The sequence below is a fragment of the Furipterus horrens genome, unplaced genomic scaffold (assembly GCF_987537825.1).
Source record: "Furipterus horrens unplaced genomic scaffold, mFurHor1.1.pri manual_scaffold_3, whole genome shotgun sequence".
NCBI lineage: Eukaryota > Metazoa > Chordata > Mammalia > Chiroptera > Furipteridae > Furipterus > Furipterus horrens.
The window spans coordinates 31,765,700-31,785,574 of NW_028327173.1; the positions used below are offsets into that span (position 1 = coordinate 31,765,700).

Here is a 19,875-nt window from a genome sequence, read left to right on the forward strand (position 1 = left end):
AGGATATGCCTTTAGTTGGTGAGGCCTGAGCACAGGGCTATAAATCAAGAAGAGGAAAAAGAAGACCAGCTTTTATTTATTGTTAATCTTCAAGAGGCTTTGTAACACTTTTCTCCTGCAGAATATTCCCTAGGCTGACAGAGCTTAGTCCCTCAGGTACTTACTACTCTCAGGGTACATGGAATACAAAACCTCAAGATGGGAAGGGCACTATGAGGTCATCTGGCTGGGTATCTCCTCAGGCAGGAATCCAATAGCATTCCTACCAGATGTCAAGCTTTTATTTGAACACATCTAGTTCCTGGACATCTCCCTAGGTTAAACATCTGTTTATTTAGATGTACGAGGTTCAGAGGCTTCAGGCAGCCTGTTTTGCAGAAGAAGATTTAGCATGTGAGTATCTCTCTGACCCTCTCCAAAAACCTACTCCTGCAAATGAATCATCAGAACTTTTCATTTTTGTCAAAATGGGGTTGGTCCTTACACCTGAAGTCCAGGTTGAGGCTGCTGTCCTTGTTAAGAATTCTTTAAGATGTGTAGCTAATGATGTGATATTTAGCTCTGTACACTGGTGAAGACTCCAGCTCCTCAGCCATGAGACCTATAAGACATCTACAAGATCCAAGGCCATCTTGCTCACCTCTGGTGGAATCCTGGCTGGTCAAGGCACTGTAGGGGGTGCCTCTTCCATAAAACTCCTTTCCAGAGGTGACATTAAACACCACTCCCTTCACTGCCATGTACATGAGTGCAACTTCCTTCCCTCTGCACCAGTTCCTCCGTGTAATGGTTCCAGGGGTCCTGCCCAGTGGGGTGTGGCAACTGCCCAGCCTGGGCTGCGAGTGCCAGAACCAGGGTGAGTGCTGTCAGTGTCCACAGCAACACCTAGGCCTCCCTTAATGAGTGGAGAAACAGTGAGGAGTGACTTAGGCAGTGGAGTCTGTGCACTACTGCCTTGGATGTTTTTTATTATTAAAATGTTCTGAGCCTAAATTTATCTCTCTGTATCTTTCATCTTCAGGAATAAGAGAAATGTCTAATTCCTTTTGTATGAGCACTTGAAAATTACTATTATGTCACCCCTTAAATTTATCTTCTCTAGCTAAAATTTCTCTAGTTTTTTTTGTTTTTGGCCCCTTTTCATATACACCCCTATCTCCAGGTCCTTTCATCTGGAAGCTGACAGATAGGGTTAGGAACCCTGGATTTCAAGTCAAATGAATCCCAACCAGCTGTGTGTTCTTGGGCAGGTCTCTTACCCTCTCTGATCCTGTTTTTTCATCTTAATGAGAGGGTTCAATTGATGATCCAGCTGTGACACTACCAGTCTTTGATGTCCTGGTCCTACCTCCAATCTCCTTTCCTTGCACTCAGAGCTCTGGCTAGGAGCTCGGGAACAGCAGTTCCAGGCCAGACCTCAGCTGACTCAATATGTGACCTTGAGCAAGTCAAGCCCCTTCTCTGGAAGGCTCCATTTTCCCATTACTATAAGGCAGGTGTGTCTTGGAGCTGCCTGCTTCGCAAGGCCTTTAATAAGAGTCTTTGAGAACTGAAGTAGAAAGGCAGACAACGGAGAAAAAGCCAGGGGTCTGCGGAGACTCTGAGCTCTGACACTAGTTGTGTGACTTGAGGCAAGTGATCTTGCCTCTCTGAGCCTAGGTACAGCACCTGTCGAACAGGGACAGTAATAGTGCCCACCTCGCAGGGATGTTGTAAGCATTGAGACACACCAGAAACGCAGGCTGAGCGCCGCCCCTCCTCCCTTCCCGTCGCCGGCCGGCCGCGGCCCGCACCTGCGCAGCTGCTGGATCTTGTCGCGGTAGCGGTCGTAGAAAGGGTTGGTCTCGAGCTCGTCCCCAACCTTGCTGCCGTCGGCGCCCCCCACGGGCCGGCGAGAACCGCAGCGCACCGGGAACACGCGCAGCTGCGCGGGTGACACGAACCCCAGGCCCGGGGCGCGGCTGCGCACCGCGCACAGGCCCCGATAGAGGCCAGCCAACTGCAAGACGGCCGGACCGGCGCCACCCGTCGCCGCCACCACGGCAGCCATGGCTACCCCCACCTCCACCTCCTCGTCGTCGTCCTTAGGCGCATTGGCCTCGGCCCGCGGCCCGTGCGCTCGCTCCATCGCGCTCCGGGTCCGCCGCGCCGGCGCTCCGGCCTCGAGGTTCCGCGCGCCCAAGGTTCCGGGAGCCGGGACAGGGCGGGGAGAAAGGGCCTCATTTCCTCTGCACTTCCTTGTGCCACCGTCCGCCTCCTCCCCGGAGCCTGCCTGGATTCAGGCCCTCCGGCTCCTTACTAGCAGCCGCTGCTCTCCAAATCTCTTGAAAGCCGCTCAGATCTGCTGATTCTCACCGAGCTCGCTCCCTTTTAAATTCTTTTTGGCAGTTTCTTGTCGTATTTGTCCTTAAGCATCGCAGGTCCTTTCATTAATTATAATCACAAGAGCAGCTTCTCTTTACTGAGCTTTTCTATGTGCAGAACACTATCTGCTTCCCACGCTGTGAGGCAGGCTTTTCCCTCAGAAACAGAAGGAGAATCATTAAGCTACTCGTCCAAATTAGGCTACGGAGGCCTGAACTCGTTTCAAGATGCCAGCAGCCTCTGAAGCCCAGTCCTCCCTATACTTCCTGCCATCTGTCTTGAACTCCAGTCAAACTGATCTGCTCTCCTTCCCCAAAACAGACCTGGACTTGTCCTGACAAGTCTTTATTTAGACTATTTTTGATCCATGAAATGCTTTATCTTCCTCTTTCTTCACCCAAGGCCACCATCTTCACCCACCCTCCTGAACATGGTGTGAGTTCCTGGGATCAGGGACAGACCATCAACATATCTGTGCCTCTCCTGCTCCCAGCTCAGGGCCAGGCCTGTGGTAGGTGGTCTGCGATAGCACTGATCAGTTTGCCTCCATGGAAGTACTTTCTGTCTGGGTCTTACCTGATAGAAATCCTTCCTGAACGATGGACCCCTGAGGGGCAGGGACCGAGCCTTCCACTCTGCTCAGTAGTCCAACCTGTATTCATGGAGATTGGCTCTGGGTTGGGGCCTGTGCTGAATTCCTATTAGTAAGTCCTTCAAGTGTGCCAGACTGTGCCAGACTGTACATGCCTCAGGATCCTTGCACTGGCTGATCCCTCTACTTGGACTTACACATGGCTGCCTCATCATTTAGGGCTCAGTCCACAAGTCAATGCCTACTTCAAAGGGGCTTTTCTTGACGCACTCCCCCATCACCCCAATTTCCTTATATTCTTCTCATTACCTTATTTTGTCTCCATAGCAGTTATGATTACCTGAAATTCTTTGGTATTTATTTCCTTGTTTACATTAATTCAGAGATCTTACATTCTACTGGGGTGAAGCACAATAAATAAATATATCATGTTAGGTGATGATATATACTACTTATTTTTTTTTAAAGTAGACTAAGAGAATAGAGATATGGGATATTTGAACAGAGACCTGAAAGAAATGAGGTAATCATCTGTATGGATATCTAGGGGAAGGGTCTTCCAGCTAGAAGAAATGGTGAATGCAAAGGCCCTGATGTAGCAGTATGCTTGTCCTGCTTGTAGAACACCAGGGAGGTTATTGTATGAAGGAAGTATGGGGGGTGGGGAGTTAGGTTGTTCATGGCTTTGCAGGCCTTGGTTAAAGACTTTGATTTTAAATCTGAGTGAAATGGGAAGTCACTGGAGGTTTTGAGCAGAGAAGTAACATGATCTATTTTTTTAAAAGGATCATTCTGGCTGCTGCTGGATTATAGGGCATGGAGGGCAAGGATGAAAGCTCTCCCAAGGGTGACCAGTTTGTCCTGGTTTACCTGGCTTTAGCCTTGAAAGTCCTATGTCCTGAAAACCTCTTCAGGCCCTGGCAAACAAGGATGAGTTGTCACCCTATGGGGAGACTAATAATCCAAGTGAGAGATGGTGGTATTTAGAATGAGGTGATAGTGGTGGGAAAATGATTTTGAAAGCAAAGCCTAGAGATTTTGCTAATGGAGTGAATTTGGGTATAAAAGAATGAAAGGAGTCGAGGGTGACTAATGGGCTTTTTACCTGAACAACTAGAAGGATAGAGTTGCTGTTTATACAGAGGAGAAAGACTGGAGTAGGTCCTCCTTCCCCCCTTTAATCCCACCCAGGCTGGGTAAGTTTTAGAGGGTGTATGATCAGGAGATTTGTTTTGGACATGCTAGTCTGAGATCACTTAACAGACTGGCAAGTGCGGAAATCAATCAGGCTTTTATGAATTTAAAGTTCTGGGGAGTGGTCTGGGCTGGAGAGACAAAGTTGTCATCAGTGTATATAGGTATATATATTGATATTTAAAGCTATGAGTCTGAATGAGATCACTGAGCGAGTGAATGTAGATAGAGGGCTAAGGACTGAGGGCAGGCTAACATTTCGTGATCAGGGAAAAGAGGAGAAACCAGCCAAGGAGACTGCAAAGAGAAGCCGGTGAGGTAGGAGAAGAGCTGAGGGTAAGTGAAACCTGGAGAGAAATCTGTGCTAAATAGTGCCCAAATAACATGCTGGGGGGTGGAGGGTACACAAAAAGGGAAGTAATCAAATGATGCCAAGAAGCTGAACTAGGCCCAGGAATAGTACAGGGAGGCTTGATTTGGGCTTAACTAGGAAAGGACTTTCTAATTGAGCAGCCCATAAATGGATCAAGTTGTCACAAGAGGTGTGAGCAAGTAAGTTCCTGACTAAAGCAAGTCCCACAGGATGAGTTGCTGGGTAGGGGAAATGTACCTCCAGGCTCACGCATCTGATGGGGCTTTGTCCTATATAATGCACAAAGCCCCTTCAAACTGGAAAGAATGGGATTCTGGGAAGCCACCTGAAACAACTGTTTGTCACAGGGTGTGGGGGTTGAGCTGAGCTGAGCCTTGAAGGATGAGTAGGTGTTCAGTAGGGGAAAGAGTGGGGAGGGGCACTCATAGGTGGAGGCAGTATGAGCAAAACTCCAGAGCTGTGAAGAAGCAGCCTGGGTTAAGGAGTCTGTCCTGATCAGAAGGAAAAGGTATGTGGAGGGTGGTGAGGAAGGTGAGGCTGGGAAGGATGCAGGGCCGTCAAGTGGGGAGCTCCTACAGGACCTGGTGCACATTAAGTGCCACTTGAAGGAAGGTAAAGAAACAAAAATGAGATAAGAGCCAAGAAAGGAGACGTTAATTACTTAGTTCCCTTGAACAGGTTTTCTCCTGACAACTTGGTCACAGGCATCTTGAGGGCAGGGCTGCCCAAAGCTGTGTGTGTTCCCTGCCCCACTTCCCACTGGGAACAGGTCTCCATTGACTGTTTTCTAAAGCCCAGCAACATGACTAAGGCCCCGAGGGATGGGGGCCCTTTCCTGGGGCTGCTCTGTGGGTTCACTATAAGGGGTAGGGGGCAGACAATTCAGTGGCTGGATCAGTCCCTGATAGAAGCAGTTAGATATACTCTATGACACCATTAGATGGAGTCGCTATCATTAACTCAAGATTTCACAAGCACTGCCCTCAAAATGCTCAATATTCAGAACTCAGTGACCTCATCTTTAGGAAAACAATGGGGCCTGGACAACCCAAGGACTCCTATTGATGGAACAGATGGGTAGGTGAGCTCCTCTCCAAAGAAATTGGAAGAGTACCAAAGATCAACCTTATGGATTCCCAGTCAAAGGAGCTGAGCTTCCCTGGTGGTAAATGACCCTCCTCCAATCCCTGGCCCTCGCTTCGTGCCCTTAGCTTGGGAGGACACTTGGGGAAGAAGACTTTTGCGTGGATAGGGTGATGGCTGTCTGCACGGAGGAGTGCTAAGCAGTTAGGATATGATTTCCTCTAGAAAACTCAAGACTCCTTGAGGGCAGAGGGGTACTATGAATACCATAGGATCATCACAACAGAATGGGTAAGGGGCGTGGTGGAATGGGATGGCGCACTAGAGTCCCTGTCAAGTGTTAAACCGTTACTTTCTTGATGAGCTTTGCCTTTAATGAGGTTTCTCAATCTGGTGGATTAGGTGGATCCAGGGTTGGGAACAAGAGGCTTGACTTAGCTGGGGCAGGTCATGCCCCTCCTCCGACATACCTTTCCTTACCTGTAGAGGGCTAAGATGGCCTCTTAAGTTCCCTGGAAATCTAGCTTTGACTAAGAGAATGATGAAGTCAATGAGGAGGGAGGGAAGGAATGAAGAGAGTGGTTAAGTGGATGGAATAACTGATGAATGGATTAAAGAGAGGAATGAGAAACAGCTCAGGCCCCAAGCTAGAGCTATCAGCCAACCTGCCTCTTTTTTTCTCTTATTGCCTTAGTGTGGGTCTTGCTGTACTTTGGATTGCTGGGGCTGTGCTCAGTGGTAACTGGCGGCTACATCCTCTTTCTGCACTGGAGGAAGAACTTGCGGCGGGAAGCAAGTGCCCAGGAGTGAGGGGAGGTGATGGGAGCTGCTGCGTTCCCCTACAGCCCACTGCTGTACTGGATTAACAAGTGAAGGCACTCTGGCCTGAATGCAGCTATCAACATGGGCCCTCCCCCTTCTGCCACCAAGACTGAGACTGAGGTCCCGAATTCATGTCCTCTGTGGGAGCTGGACAGCCCTGAGAGTAGGAGCTATGCTGCTCAAGAGAGCAGCCCCAAGGTGGAGACCTCTGTCCCTCTGCAACCTGCATTGCAGCTGGTCCCACAGCTGCCCCTACCTGCCCCCGTGCCTCGGCCCCAGATCGGCTCCCCAGTCCCAGTTCCCATCTTTCAGGAGGCGTCCTTTGCCCTCTCCCTGTGTAACCTACCTCCAGTGCTGAACCACTCGGTCTCTTACCCTTTGGCCACATGTCCTGAAAGGAACCTCCACTTTCATTCCCTCCCCGAACTGTCCCATGAGGACCAAGGCTTCAGTGCTAAGCCTTTTGCTTCAGAATTGTAGTTTCTTCTCACTGAGGGTAGAAGCTGGAGGTACCAGGACAAAGCTAACCTCAGAGGAAGCACTGACACAAGCTAGGCCCATCTGATGCCACATTATGAAAGATTTTAAAACGTTCCAGGCTCCCTTGTGTCTCATTTGTTGTTATGAGGACAAAGTCCTTCCCCTGTTTGATGGGGACAATTTGCAAATCAAACTGAAGGTCACTGAGTTATCACCAACACAAATGGGAACTGGAGGATTGACTGGGAAGAGACACTGAACCAGCGCTTGTGATGGGCTCCACAGTCCTCGGCCCAGTATTTATTTTAGACCAAAAATGTGTGCCAGCCCCTGGGATAAGTACCCAAAGGCACTGCCATTCTGTGGGACATTAAGCACAGCTGCCACAAGGGTGATAGTTGTGGAGGGTATGTGAGATATGGCAATTCACAGTGGCCACGTCACAGGCAGGACAAGTCATTGCGATCCATGAGCCCCATGGCACTGCTGGCTCAATCACAGTCTTTGTTAACATGTGTGTGTATTGAGTTGTGGTTGTCTATATATTATTTCTAATATAAAAACGCTGCCAATGACCTGCCTCTTACAGATGAAGGGATAGTACCCAAGGGCATTTGCCATATTGTTAGGTTGCAGAGCAAAGTCTCAAATTTACATCTGCTTGGCTTCAAATTTCCTGATATCCAACCATACATACTGGTGGTGTCCCTTCCCTAATAATATATCTTGTTAGAAAACACTTGGCAAATGATTTCTCTGTGTAACATGTAATTAACTTGGTTCATGGGTTGGCTTGGGGGAAGGGCTGGTCAGTGAACCCCTAAAATTATACACAGAAATGTAGGCAGTTAAAAAAAAATCTTTCTCAAAGGCATTTATGCCCCCTCCAAAAGGAAAGATCCATTATATGAAAATATTAATTTATTATCTTCTGGAAACTATCCTAAAAAGAGAAACAAAGATAATACTGGCTATTTGGTCCCAGACTAAAGGTAAGAAAGCTCAGTTCTGCCCTAGGATATAAATTTTTCCCTTTCACTTTGGAAATATTATCTTACTATATTTGATAAAGTGCTCAAATGAACTAAGCTTTATGTAGTTTTCCTTGAAGGGAAAGGCCACCCAGATTGTCTGTGATCCCAGAATCTAGCGATGTAGATCTAATTTTTCTATTATTTTTCTGTGATAAAGCTCTAGCCCCTCTATGATGATTCTTTTTGTAAATTATTTTATTTTTTTAATTTTAAATTATATTTTATTGATTATACTATTACAGGTGTCCCAATATTCTCCCATCAAGCCCCCTCCACAAAGCACCCCTCCCCCCAACTCTCTCAGGCAATCCCCTGGGTCATGTGTGCAAGTTCTTTAGCTACTCCATTTCCTGTGCTGTACTTTACATCCCCATGGCTATTCTGTAACTACCTATTTGTATTTCTTAATACCCTCACCTCTTCACCCATTCCCCTATATCCTGCTCCCATCTGGCAAATATCAAAATGCTCTCCGTATCAATGACTCTGTCTCTGTTCTTCTTGTTTGCTTGTTTGTTTTTTGGATTCAATTGTTGATAGATATGTATTTGTTGCCATTTTATTGTTCATACTTTTAATTCTCTTTTTCTTAAATAAGTCCCTTTAACATTTCATATAATAATGGTTTGGTGATGATGAACTCCTTAGTTTTTTCTTGTCTGGGAAGATCTTTATTTGTCCTTCAATTCTAAATGATAGCTTTGCTGGGTGGAGCGATCTTAGCTGTAGGTCCCAGCTTTTCATGACTTTGAGTATTTCTGGCCAATCCCTTCTAGCCTGCAAAGTTTCTTTTGAGAAATTAGATGACAGTCTTATGGGGACTCCCATATAGGTAACTAACTGCTTCTCTCCTGCTGCTTTTAGGATTCTCTCTTTATCTTTAACCTTTAGCATTTCAATTATGTGTCTTGGAGTGGGCTTCATTGCATCCATCTTGTTTGGAAGTTTCCATGCTTCCTGGACTTGCAAATCTATTTCCTTCACCAAATTAGGGAAGATTTCTTTATTTTTTAAAATTGATTTCCAATTTCTTGCTGTTTCTCTTCTCTTTCTGGGAACCACATGATATGCATGTTGGAATGCTTGAAGCTGGCCCAGGGGCTGCTTACGCTATCCTTATTTTTTGGATTCTTTCTTCTTGTTGTTGTTATGATGGGTTGTGTTCTGCTTCCTTATCATTGATTTGATTCTTGGCTTCATCCACTCTACTGTTGTTACCCTGTAAATTGTTCTTTATTTCAGTTTGTGTATCCTTTGTATCTGACTGGATCTTTTTTATGCTGTTGAGGTCCTTACCAAGTTCCTTGAGCATTCTTATAACCAGTGTTTTGAACTCTGCATCTAACAGATTGCTTATCTCCATTTTATTTAGCTCTTTTTCTGGAGTTTTGACTTGTTCTTTCATTTGGGCCATGTTTCTTTGTCTTCTTGTTTTGACAGCCTCCCTATGTTTGTTTCTATGTATTAGGTAGAGCTGCTTTGACTCTGTGTCTTGGTAGTGTGGCCTAATATAGTAGGTGTTCTGTAGGGTCCAGTGGCACAGCCTCCCCCATCACTCAAACTGGGTACTTGAGGTGTGCCCTTCATGTGGGCTGAGTACACCCTTCTCTTGTAGTTGAGCCTTGACTGCTGTTGGCAGGTCAATGGGAGGGATTTACCTAGGCCAGTCAGCTGCAAGGACTGGCTGTGACCACTGACCACCAACCTCTGCCCTCCAAGGAGGATTACCTGTGCAGGGGTAGGGTGATGGTGCTCTGACATGATCTGTCGCTGTCCACTGGATGTGCTGGGCCTGGGGTTTCCTGGGTGGTGCAGGCCAAGGTCAGCCCCCACCTGTGTTGTGCCCAGGCACCCTGTCTATGCTATATAGCAATCTGAGATGCTGCTACTTTTGCTGGGTTTGGAGGTTCCCAGGTGAAGCCAAGTTGTGAACCTAGGCTGGTTGCTGCTAGTGCTGGGCCTGAGGTCACTTAGCAAGAGGTCCAGGGGCTGGGGGCTCACTGAGGCCAGCTGTTGCTTATTTGAGAAGATTTAGGTAGTTGTGAAACATGAGCCAAAATCAGTCATTCATATAGAAAAGTCACCGTCGACAACTTGGGTGGGCCCATAAATTGGGTGGGACGGAGTCTCAGGGGATCTCCAGGGCGGGGCAAACAATGTTAGCCAGGTTGATGGAGTCTCACATATGGCACCAGCCTGCTGGCTCTGTTGGGGGAGGGTTCAGAAAAAGGACAATGGCCTCTGCCCACCTTTCTGTCTGGGATAAAGATGTCCCCCAGTTCTTGCTTTGATGTCAGATACTTCTTCCTCCCTGTATGCCACTGGTGCTTTTCAAGCTGCTACCCAGTGCTGGAGTTCAGGAGTGTCTGAGTGAATCCGTGCATGGGTTCTTTAAGAGGAACTGCTTGGGACTCCAGAAGTTTCTTCCACTGAGTCAATCCCTACTAGCTTTTGCAGTCAGAAGCTATGGGCACTTATCTTCCTGGCACTGGATCCCTGGGCTGGGGGGCCTGGGACTCCTCACTCCTGAGATATCCCTCCTGAATATTTATCCACTCACTACACGTGGATGTTGGACCAGCCCATTCCGCATCTCCATCCCTTCTACCAGTCTGGATGGATGTGGTTTCTTTAATGCCATAGTTGTCAGACTTCTATTCAACTCGATTTCTGATGGTTCAGTGATAGTTGCTCTATAGTTTAGTTGTAATTTTGATGCGGTTGTGCATGGAGGCAAGCTGTGCTTACCTATTCTGCCATCTTGACTGGAAGTTCACTCTCTTGCAATGAATTTCAAGGCTTTTTTTTTAAAGGCAGTGGAACATTTCTTATAAAGCTGTTACACTGAATCTCAACCTATAAAACTTCCCTAAATGAAGCTTCTCTGGTTGATACAGGTACCAGGGCTCATTCATCCTTCTCCCCGCTAGATCCCAGCCTACAGATGCCAAAGAAGCAGGCTTCACTCTTCAGGCTAAATTCTGTGTTCATCAGGTAGATTCTTCAAATTAACCTTGGGCTCACAATCTGTTTGTCTTTGCTTTCAAAAGGAGGAAGGAGCCCATAAAAACAGGGACCACAGTACACATGCTCACTCAACAGTGTGTCATCCTCACTGACTAGCACTGAAAGCATGTGCATTCCAGTCCTCTCCTTGGCTGCCAGGTTACATCGATGTTGTGCAAACTGTTCTCATAATATTAACAATAGCTAGACTTTTTCCTGACAGTGTATGTGTGTATGTTTTTCTTAGTAATCAGGGGTGGGGGGGCAGCTTTAATCATAGACACAGTGTGAGAGAAAGAAAATCTTTTATTTAGATAAATTAAAATGGTTGTGTTACTGATATGAAATAAGCAAAGTTCAAATCAAGTCATGGAAAACTTGAATTCCTACTCCAAACAGAACCAAAACTACTTATACATTACCAAAATAGCTCCACTAAAGCAAAGTAGATCGACATTTCTTAATGGGAGAAATCAACAAGGTAGGTCAAGTTCGTATTATAAACAATACACGCTCTATAAAGTCTCAGGAATACCCAAATGTGTTCTGGTTTGGATATGAAAGAAGAGACTGCATCTAGCTGGTGTTGGTAAGCAAGTCAATGAGGTGTGCAGCAAACAAAAGCTGTCACTAAAGCAACTCAACAGCTTGCCATTATGAGTAGGAGCCTATCATAGTCAAAATCTTCAGCTGTGACCATAAGACCACCGGGGGTGCTGGGAGTGCTCTGTCCAGCAACGTAAAGTGAGGAAGCACCAATGGGAGGGAGAGCAGCTAGCAGGTGAAGAGTGTCCCTTCTTCAGCTTTGTTGCTTCAGACACACTCCTGAGGGCCCTTGAGACAGCACTACAGTCACCCCTAAGCTGGGGTTCTCTCTTCTTTTGGTTCTTTTCTTCCTATGAAACTGTTTGCCTCTCTGATTTATAAGGAGGCCCTTTAAGTAAACATTATACCAGAGAGTACAAGACAAAAGGAAAAAAGGACCCAGAAGCAGTGCTTTGGGCAAATTAGGAAAGCAGCAGAGGTTGCTGCCAGAGTGAAGAGGTCAAAGCACTGGAAACTAAAACCAAACCAAACTCACCACTGCTATTCAACCTTCCTCTCAGAGCTCAGATATGGTAGGTGAGGCTTGATTACAACTACACACAAGTCACAGGTTGGGTAAGTTAAGACAATTTATAAATAAAAATCCCACATTAACAGTGAATAATAGGTTTCTGAGGCTCTTCTTAAGCCAATGATCTGCTCAACTTCAAAGGTCTGCCTGGGAGATGGGGCACTTTCCCAGGCAGTGTGACAAGGGTATTCCCAAGTCTGAGAGTGTAGCAGAGACACCTCTGCCAATTTTGGTTGGGAGAGAGGATGGGACTACATACCTGGCCCAAGGATGGTGCTAGCCAGACAAGCTTGAGGTGAGAACAGATAATAAACCAGAAAACAAAACTGACTCTTCCATGGATAGCTATCTGATGCAAAAGAAAGCTACATACAACAAAGAGTTAAGGTGTCCTCAAAGTATCTGCCTATGAAAAAGAATTTGAAACTAAAAAGGACAAGCTACATTACCCTCAAGTATATTTCATATAAATCAGTTCACAAAAAAAATACTTTCCAGGTACAGACATACTATTTATGGTACAGTATATACAAATACAGCAGTATAATTCAATTTATTGCTAGAATGTTATTTGGTTGTTATAAAATACATCAGGGTATATATACATTAAAAAGGGGGGGGGGGTCATGGAAGGCAGCCAGAAGAGTAATCTTCAAGTTACCTAAAGTGCCAGGCTAATTTAAAAAAAAAAAAAATTCACTTACTGATTTGAAAGAGAGAGAGGAAAGAGGGTGGGGGTGGGGAGGGAAACATCAATTTGTTTTTCTACTTATTTATGCATTCATTGATTGATTCTTGTGTGTGCCACGACCAGGGACCAAACCCACAACCTTGGCATATTGGGACAATGCTCTAACCAACTAAGTTACCTGGCAGGGGGTGCCAGGCTAATTTTTTACTATATTTTAACCTTTCCCATAAAGTGAAATAGCGTGCATGAGCAAAGGAAATAAATTTTTTTTAAAGAGAGAGAAGCATAAGCCATATGAGGTAAGGAGATACATTCATGGGAAAAGACTTCACTTGCTTTAACTAAATTTTAATATTTCTAGAAAAAAAATCAAGGTTAGCCTACACCAAGCTGAATAGCATATAAAGAAAAAATAAACCAGCCCTTAAATGGTTAAGGATGCTTGGTTGCATCCATGGCTAACTGGGCAACTTGGACAAAGTGAAAATGGAAATCAGCTTCACTAAAGAAGTTGGCATCATGAAAGCTTCTCTAGTTTCTCCCTGACTTGGCTTACAGCACAGTTAAGTTTTGCAGTTTTTCCCTTCTGTATTGTCCAAAGGCTCCTTCCGAGAACAACACAGCACACACACAGGTAGCAAGGAGATATAATTCCTTCCAGTCCGGGTCCTTTAGAACCAGGCCTACAAAACTATTTGAAGTATTGCACTTGCTTGTATTAGGTTTGAAAACACTTGCTACCATCATGTGAAGCCCAGGCCTGTCTGCCATTGTTTGGTATTCTCTGGACATAAAGCTCCTAGCTACTTCTGACTGGATAATTTTGAAGAAACCTAATAGGTTCACCTTTTTGGCCTTAGCCCCTGAGGAACAAATCAGGTTCTTGATTCTCAAGGAGTTTCCTGGGTCAGAACTAAGGCATAACTCTCTTCTAAAGCTCCTGGGCAGCTAGGCTGAGGCAGTGGCCAAGGGGCTTCAGCCCTGCCATGCAGAATGGAGGCTGTTTCAGAGGTGGAAGTCAGCTACAGCTTTAAAACAGACTTGAGTGTGTGTGTGTGGGGGGGGGGGGGGTAGAAGAAGATAATCTAGCTCACTCAGGGAGGAAATGTAACTCGCCACTGGATAACTTTTATCCTCATAAACCCTGAAACAGGAGAGAAAATGAGAACAATCCCCAACAAAACTTCTCTGTTTCACAGGCTGGGATTAGCTAAGAGGACAGAAACAAAGAGCCAGATCTTATTTTCCTGAGCCTGGAGTCTACACTGTCCCCACAGTATCCACTCTCTAAATATATTCCTCCAGCCACCAGACCAAACCCCATGGCAGCAGCTAAAGGAGATGCCTGAAGGAGACATGGACCTAGTTTTAGCTGCTACCAGATCACATTAGCAATTTTCACTAATAAGTCATTTGTTCATATCCTGTTTCAAACCATTCCATCTACTTCCCACAAAATATGCAGAGTCCTTTCTTTCATTTTAAATATTTACAAACAGAAAAGTCTATCTTTTAGAGAAAAGACATTTTCTGAGCCTGTATAAAGTGCAGGTAATTTAAGGCAAATTTATGTGAAATATAAAAGGTGGCTTTTTCTCACTATATACACATTTTCCAGTTCTAAAAGATAAGGTCTTCTTCCCTTAGAAAAAAAAAGGAAAGAGAAAGAAAGAGGGCTTGACTTTATTCTGGCAATTTTAGAATTAAGATCATACTGCTTTCAGGAAATCATAGATTTCTGAATATCATAAGTAAAATGATTTTTTAAAAAAATAACTTTTATATAGCTTTTCAGACAAGTGAAAAGGTGGCAATGTGTCTGCTACAGTAGTTTGGAGGAATAGAGGACTGACAAGTAAATAGAAGGGCTGTTTTTGTTAGGTGAGTAGATCTCAGGTAGCCCAGGGTATATATCAGTTTCTAGATATGCCCAATGAGGTTAGACACCTAAAGCTACTCTTAGCTCTAGGAATGAGTATCTTCCATCTCCATCGGCATCAAACTCTCTCAGACTCTCTGGTGCTGGCATAGCAGAACCTAAGGAGTTCCAAATTTCCTGGTAGGTCAGCTTCCCATCCATGTTCTGGCCAGTCTTGTGGAAAAAATCCTGAAGATCTGTTAAAAAAAATTGCAAAAAATGTATATGTCTATACATACAGCTAAATTTAGTTAACAGTTTAAAAAGTAGCCTCAACAGAATTTAAAGCACTAAAAGGAAAGCTACTTTGCATACTCTGATTCCAAAAGGTAAGGTTTAGGATATAGCTAAATCAAAAAGATTAATTCTTCATCCTTTAAGAATGAGAGGAACACTGTATGGCACTATCCTCCCAAAACAGACATAGTGAGAGATAATCACAGGAGAATAGTAGACTGGCTTTCTCACTGTCCAGGGCCTTCCTTTTAGAGTTTTCAGATTTTATTTTTGTGTTGAAGGGGTGAAAAGGACTGCAGAGTTAAACAGTTAATTGATAGGAGTTGAGCTTGTAAAACAGATCAGCATATTGTCAGTTAAACAGAGTTATCATATGACCCAGCAATTACATTCCTATATTCAAGAGAAATGAAAACATATGTCTACACAAAAATTTGTATACAAATGTTAATAGTCAAAAAGTAGACAACCCTAATGCTCATCATTGTAATGGATACACAAAGTGTATCCATGCGATGAAATATTATTCAGCCATAAAAAGGAATGCTATACTGTTACATTCTATTACATGAATGGACTTCAACAACATTATTGCTACATGAAAGGAACATATTGAAAAAAAGAAGTATATATAAGGTCATATATTGTATGATTCCATCGATATGAAAGACACAGAATAGGCAAATCCAAAGAGACAGGGTTGAGAGATTAGTGGTTGCCAAGGGTTGAGAGAAGGGGAATAGGGAATGACTATTTAATCGGTACAAGGTTTCTTTTTGGGATAATAAAATGTTCTAGAATTAGTGTGATAGTTGCACAAACTTGTGAATATACTAAAAACCAATGAATTATACATTTTGGAACAGTGAATAATATGGTATGTAAATTATATCTTAATTAAAAAAAACCAGAGGATTATACAGGGTGGGGGAAAAATATGTTTACAGTTGTTTGTATGGAAGCATAATACAATAACTAATAAATAATAAGAACAAACTGTGTTTTGCATACTCACAACTTTAAACCTACTTTTTCCCCACTCTGTACATCTCTTTAAAGCTGTATCTACTGTACATACTGTATCTAGTGCTGGCTCTTGTGCTCACTTGTGCTCTCTCTTTCTCTCTCTCTATTCCAGTTAAGAGAGAGAAGGAGCAATACTACCAGTTGATCTCTATCTTCTTTTTCGTTTCTAAGACATTACTTGAGCCAATAGGATTAGAATTTCTATCAACAGTTTCTTGTGGTATTTTCTCAAGGACCCCATAATGAACACTTAGGAGGGCTGATTATTTACATAACATTTAAAAAGAACTTGATTGTGTCCCTACTGAATGACTTAGTAGTAGTAGTTTCTAATACCAGAAGACAGTCAATGAGGCTTATGTTTCTTTAAAAATCTTCCTAAATTCCTTTCCTTTCTTCAGTTATTCAACTTCACACTTTGATTCAATAGGCCTCCAGCTGTTTGGTACTTAGGAAGAACAGCAATGGTCTGAAGTGGGGGTGGTCTACTCCATAAAGGAATTTTGTAGACAAGCTTCTGAATAAGGCCCTACTTTCAGTCTTAGGATAGCACAGCAAAGCAGCTAAATAAGTCTGAAAAGCTCCTTGAAAACCAGAAAGGCAGGTGGAATGCTTGTTGTCAATGCCTGCCACCAAGTGTTTTATGATGTGTGTATATAAAGCACAAGTTTATAAAATGTGCTATGCACTTGGCAGAGAGATAATACAGCACATGTTAAAAGTGCAAACTTTCTTGTCAGACTGCCTTGGTACGAATTTTGCCTCAACGCATTATTTGCTATGTGGACTTAGGTAGTTTCCCTATCAGTAAAATGGGTTCATATATGAATATTTATGTTTCCAGGATTGTTAATCAGGATTAAATAGTATAATGCATACCAAATATTGGCCCATAGGAATTGCTCGGGTCAATGTTAGATACAATTATTTTTCCCACAATTTAAAAACACTGAAGTTACAACTCTGAACATTTCCCTTATTACTCCATGGTATAAAAATTTACCTTGGATGCTAGAAATTCCTGGTAGGGAGATGGGTCTTAGCTGGGCAGCTTTCTCAATGTGATCTCCAAGAGACTGTGGAAATTCTGGCAATGCTGATGGCTTTGATGTCAAACTCTCTACTTGCTCTGTAACAAACACATATGATTTTAGTATTATCAAATCTGACACCAAATTAAACCAGTATTCAAGGTCACCTTTTAGGACAATTGTATATATACTTAATTTAAGAGAAATCGCTCATAAAGGAGACCATCAGCAAAATGAAAAGGCAACTTACTGAATGAAAGAAGACATTTGCAAATGATATATCTGATAAGGAGTTAATATTCAAAATTTATAAAGAACTCCTACAACTCAACACCAAACAAACAAACAAACAAAAAACAAAACTCTAACAAGCCAATTGAAAAATGGGCAGAGGACCTGAATAGACACTTCTCCAAAGAGGACATACAGATGGCGAACAGACATGTGCAAAGATGTTCAATGTCACTAATCATCAGATAAATGCAAATTAAAACCACAATGAGCTATCACCTCACACCTGTCAGAATGGCCATCATAAGTCAACAAACAACAAGTGCTGGTGAGGATGTGGAGAAAAGGGAACCCCTGTGCACTGTTGGCGGGAATGCAGGGTGGTGCAGCCACTAAGGAAAGCAGTATGGAAGTTCCTCAAAAAATTAAAACTGCCTTATGAGCCAGCAATTCCACTTCTGGGTATTTATCCAAAGAAAACTGAAACACTAATTCTAAAAGATATACACACCCCTATGTTCACTGCAGTGTTATTTATGATAACCAAGATTATGAAAGCAACCCCAGTGCCCATCAATAGACGAGTAGAAAAAAAGTTGTGGTAGATCTATACAATGGAATATTACTAGGCCTTAAGAAAGAATGAAATCTTACCATTTGTGACAGCACAAATGGACCTAGAGCAGCGATTTTCAATCGTTGTGCCAAAGAATTTTTAAAAGATGCAATACCTGACTACTTAGGAGCACTGACTTCTTTTTCCTTAGACTGTCAAATAAAAAAATGACAACAGCCACCATGACAATAGCCATCCAGTGTGAATGTCCAGTCTTGAATCATAAATATCCAGGTCATATAATAAGAGTTATAGCTTATTGGTCATGTCGCATAATAATGTTGTGTTTGATTGGTTAATTCTTGGTACTAGAAATCCTTATATACAAGTATAGGGGGAAGTTAGGGGCTGGAATGATTGAGCAAAAAGGAGTAAGGACTCATGGACATGGACAACAGTGTGGTGATTGTTGGGGGGACAGAGATATAAGGGAACTAAATGGTAATGAAAAAAAATACAATAAAGATTAAATTAAAAAAAAATGTATAGGCCCCTGATTTTTTAAAAAGCCAGTTTGGAGCAAAAAGGATAATTATTATTATTCTTTCGTAACTCAATCAAAATTATACCTATTTATGGGCAAAACATATTTTTGTGTGTGCTGCCAAATTTTAGTAATTAGTTTATGTGTGTCATAAAATGAAAAAGGTTGAAAATTGCTGACCTAGAGGGTATTATGCTAAGTGAAATGAGTCAGACAGAAAAAGGTAAGTATATTAACTTCACTTACATACGGAATCTAATGAACAAAATAAATGAACAAACAAAACAGAAACAGACTCATAGATATAGAAAACAAACTGATGGCTGCCAGAGGGGAGGCAGATTGAGGAGCTGCGTGAAAAGGTGAAGGGATTAAGAAGTACAAACTGGTGGTTATAAAATAGTCATGGGGATGTGAAGTACAGCACAGGGGACACAGTAATACTGTAATAACTACACATAGTGCCAGGTGGGTACTTGAAATATTGCAGTGGATCACTTTGTAAATTATATGGTTGTCTAACCACTATGCTGTACATCTGTAACTAATATAAAATGACACTGAATGTCAACTGTAATTGAAAAATAAAATAAAAAAGAAATAGTTGAGAATGTAGTAGCAGACTGACTAAATGTAGTAGTTTAAGGTATGGATTAATATGTTTTGTGCCTAAGTGAAGATCAATCAGTGTTATATAACAGTAAGGTTGGTTGGTTTCTCTCTCTCTGTTTTTATGATGTTAAGGTTTGAAGCTGCAGCCTCACTGGAAGGTGTTATAGTACCAGTAAACATTATACATGTTTAGATGTTAAGAGTTTAAGCTGCAAGTGAGAACAGCATTGGATATCTGCTATCCTAGGGGCTGTGCTTAAGCCGGATCTGCGGGTAGGTGCCACCAGACCAGCTGATGCTGAAAGCCTGCCACCATACAAATGTGTAGCACAATGTTAGGACAAGGCCTTCCACTGTAGTCTGTCTTCCATCCAAAAGACAGTAAGAGAGGTCGTATTGCTTTCTCAAAAATGAAAAATACTTGTTGGGGGGGGGGGGAGAAGTAGGGGTCAAAGCCAACAAAGTCCAATGTGTTAGTTGTGTCCTCCTAGAGCTTAAACCAGTGGAGGTTGATATATTTGTCAATATTGAGTAGGTATGTCCCTACCTAAAGCCAAGGGCCTTTCCAGCCCAATGAGCCCATCATTATTTGTTAATGGTTTTTCAGAAGGACTAATATTTATTTTTAAGTAAATTTTATGCACTTAAAGAAATGAAAAGACTTCTGTAAACATTTAGTTGGTTTAATACACGCTATGACAGTAATGTTTTTCTGCCTATAATTGGATGCAGACAGCATGGAGAAGTCTATTTCCAGCTAAACATTACCCCTTCTGCCCTTAATAGACTGGAGTACAAATCATGTACCAAATGGGCTTTTTCTAAATGAAAGCAAAGTGTATCAGCTTCATCTCGGTGCGCTGAGGCATCGTTCACTCGGTTTGATCAGGCCTGCTGGAACACCTTTCCACTCCATGTGGGAGGCAAGCTGCTCAAGCCTGCGTGAAATATTCAGAAGCCAGCC

At 43.1% G+C, this 19,875-nt stretch overlaps 3 protein-coding genes across 5 annotated transcripts in view; 1 reads left to right on the forward strand and 2 right to left on the reverse strand.

The window, feature by feature from the left end:
* ATPAF1 (ATP synthase mitochondrial F1 complex assembly factor 1) overlaps positions 1–2,148 on the reverse strand; it is a 28,827-nt gene extending 26,679 nt beyond the window's left edge. For both annotated transcript variants that reach the window (XR_016509697.1, XM_090269395.1), the window contains exon 1: positions 1,794–2,148. Coding sequence is in view for 1 of the 2 variants with exons in the window: in XM_090269395.1 (XP_090125521.1) it covers positions 1,794–2,128 (335 nt within the window). In the remaining variant the exon portion in view is untranslated. The remainder of the gene's footprint in view (positions 1–1,793) is intronic.
* A 4,346-nt stretch (positions 2,149–6,494) lies between these two features.
* Positions 6,495–6,908, forward strand: TEX38 (testis expressed 38). The gene has a single exon (XM_090271610.1). It carries the CDS (start codon positions 6,510–6,512, stop codon positions 6,906–6,908), a length of 399 nt encoding a protein of 132 aa, XP_090127736.1. The 5' UTR covers positions 6,495–6,509.
* Positions 6,909–11,234: 4,326 nt separating this feature from the next.
* Positions 11,235–19,875, reverse strand: part of EFCAB14 (EF-hand calcium binding domain 14) — a 36,000-nt gene continuing 27,359 nt past the window's right edge. For both annotated transcript variants that reach the window (XM_090269397.1, XM_090269396.1), the window contains 2 exons: positions 16,941–17,066; positions 11,235–14,871 (listed from right to left, as the gene is read on the reverse strand). In XM_090269397.1, the coding sequence (XP_090125523.1) occupies positions 14,696–14,871; positions 16,941–17,066 (302 nt within the window). In that variant the 3' untranslated portion in view covers positions 11,235–14,695. The remainder of the gene's footprint in view (positions 14,872–16,940; positions 17,067–19,875) is intronic.

Bases quoted from the DNA above. Each gene is read 5' to 3' on its own strand.
- TEX38 (XM_090271610.1), top strand. From the start codon at position 6,510: ATGGGCCCTCCCCCTTCTGCCACCAAGACTGAGACTGAGGTCCCGAAT.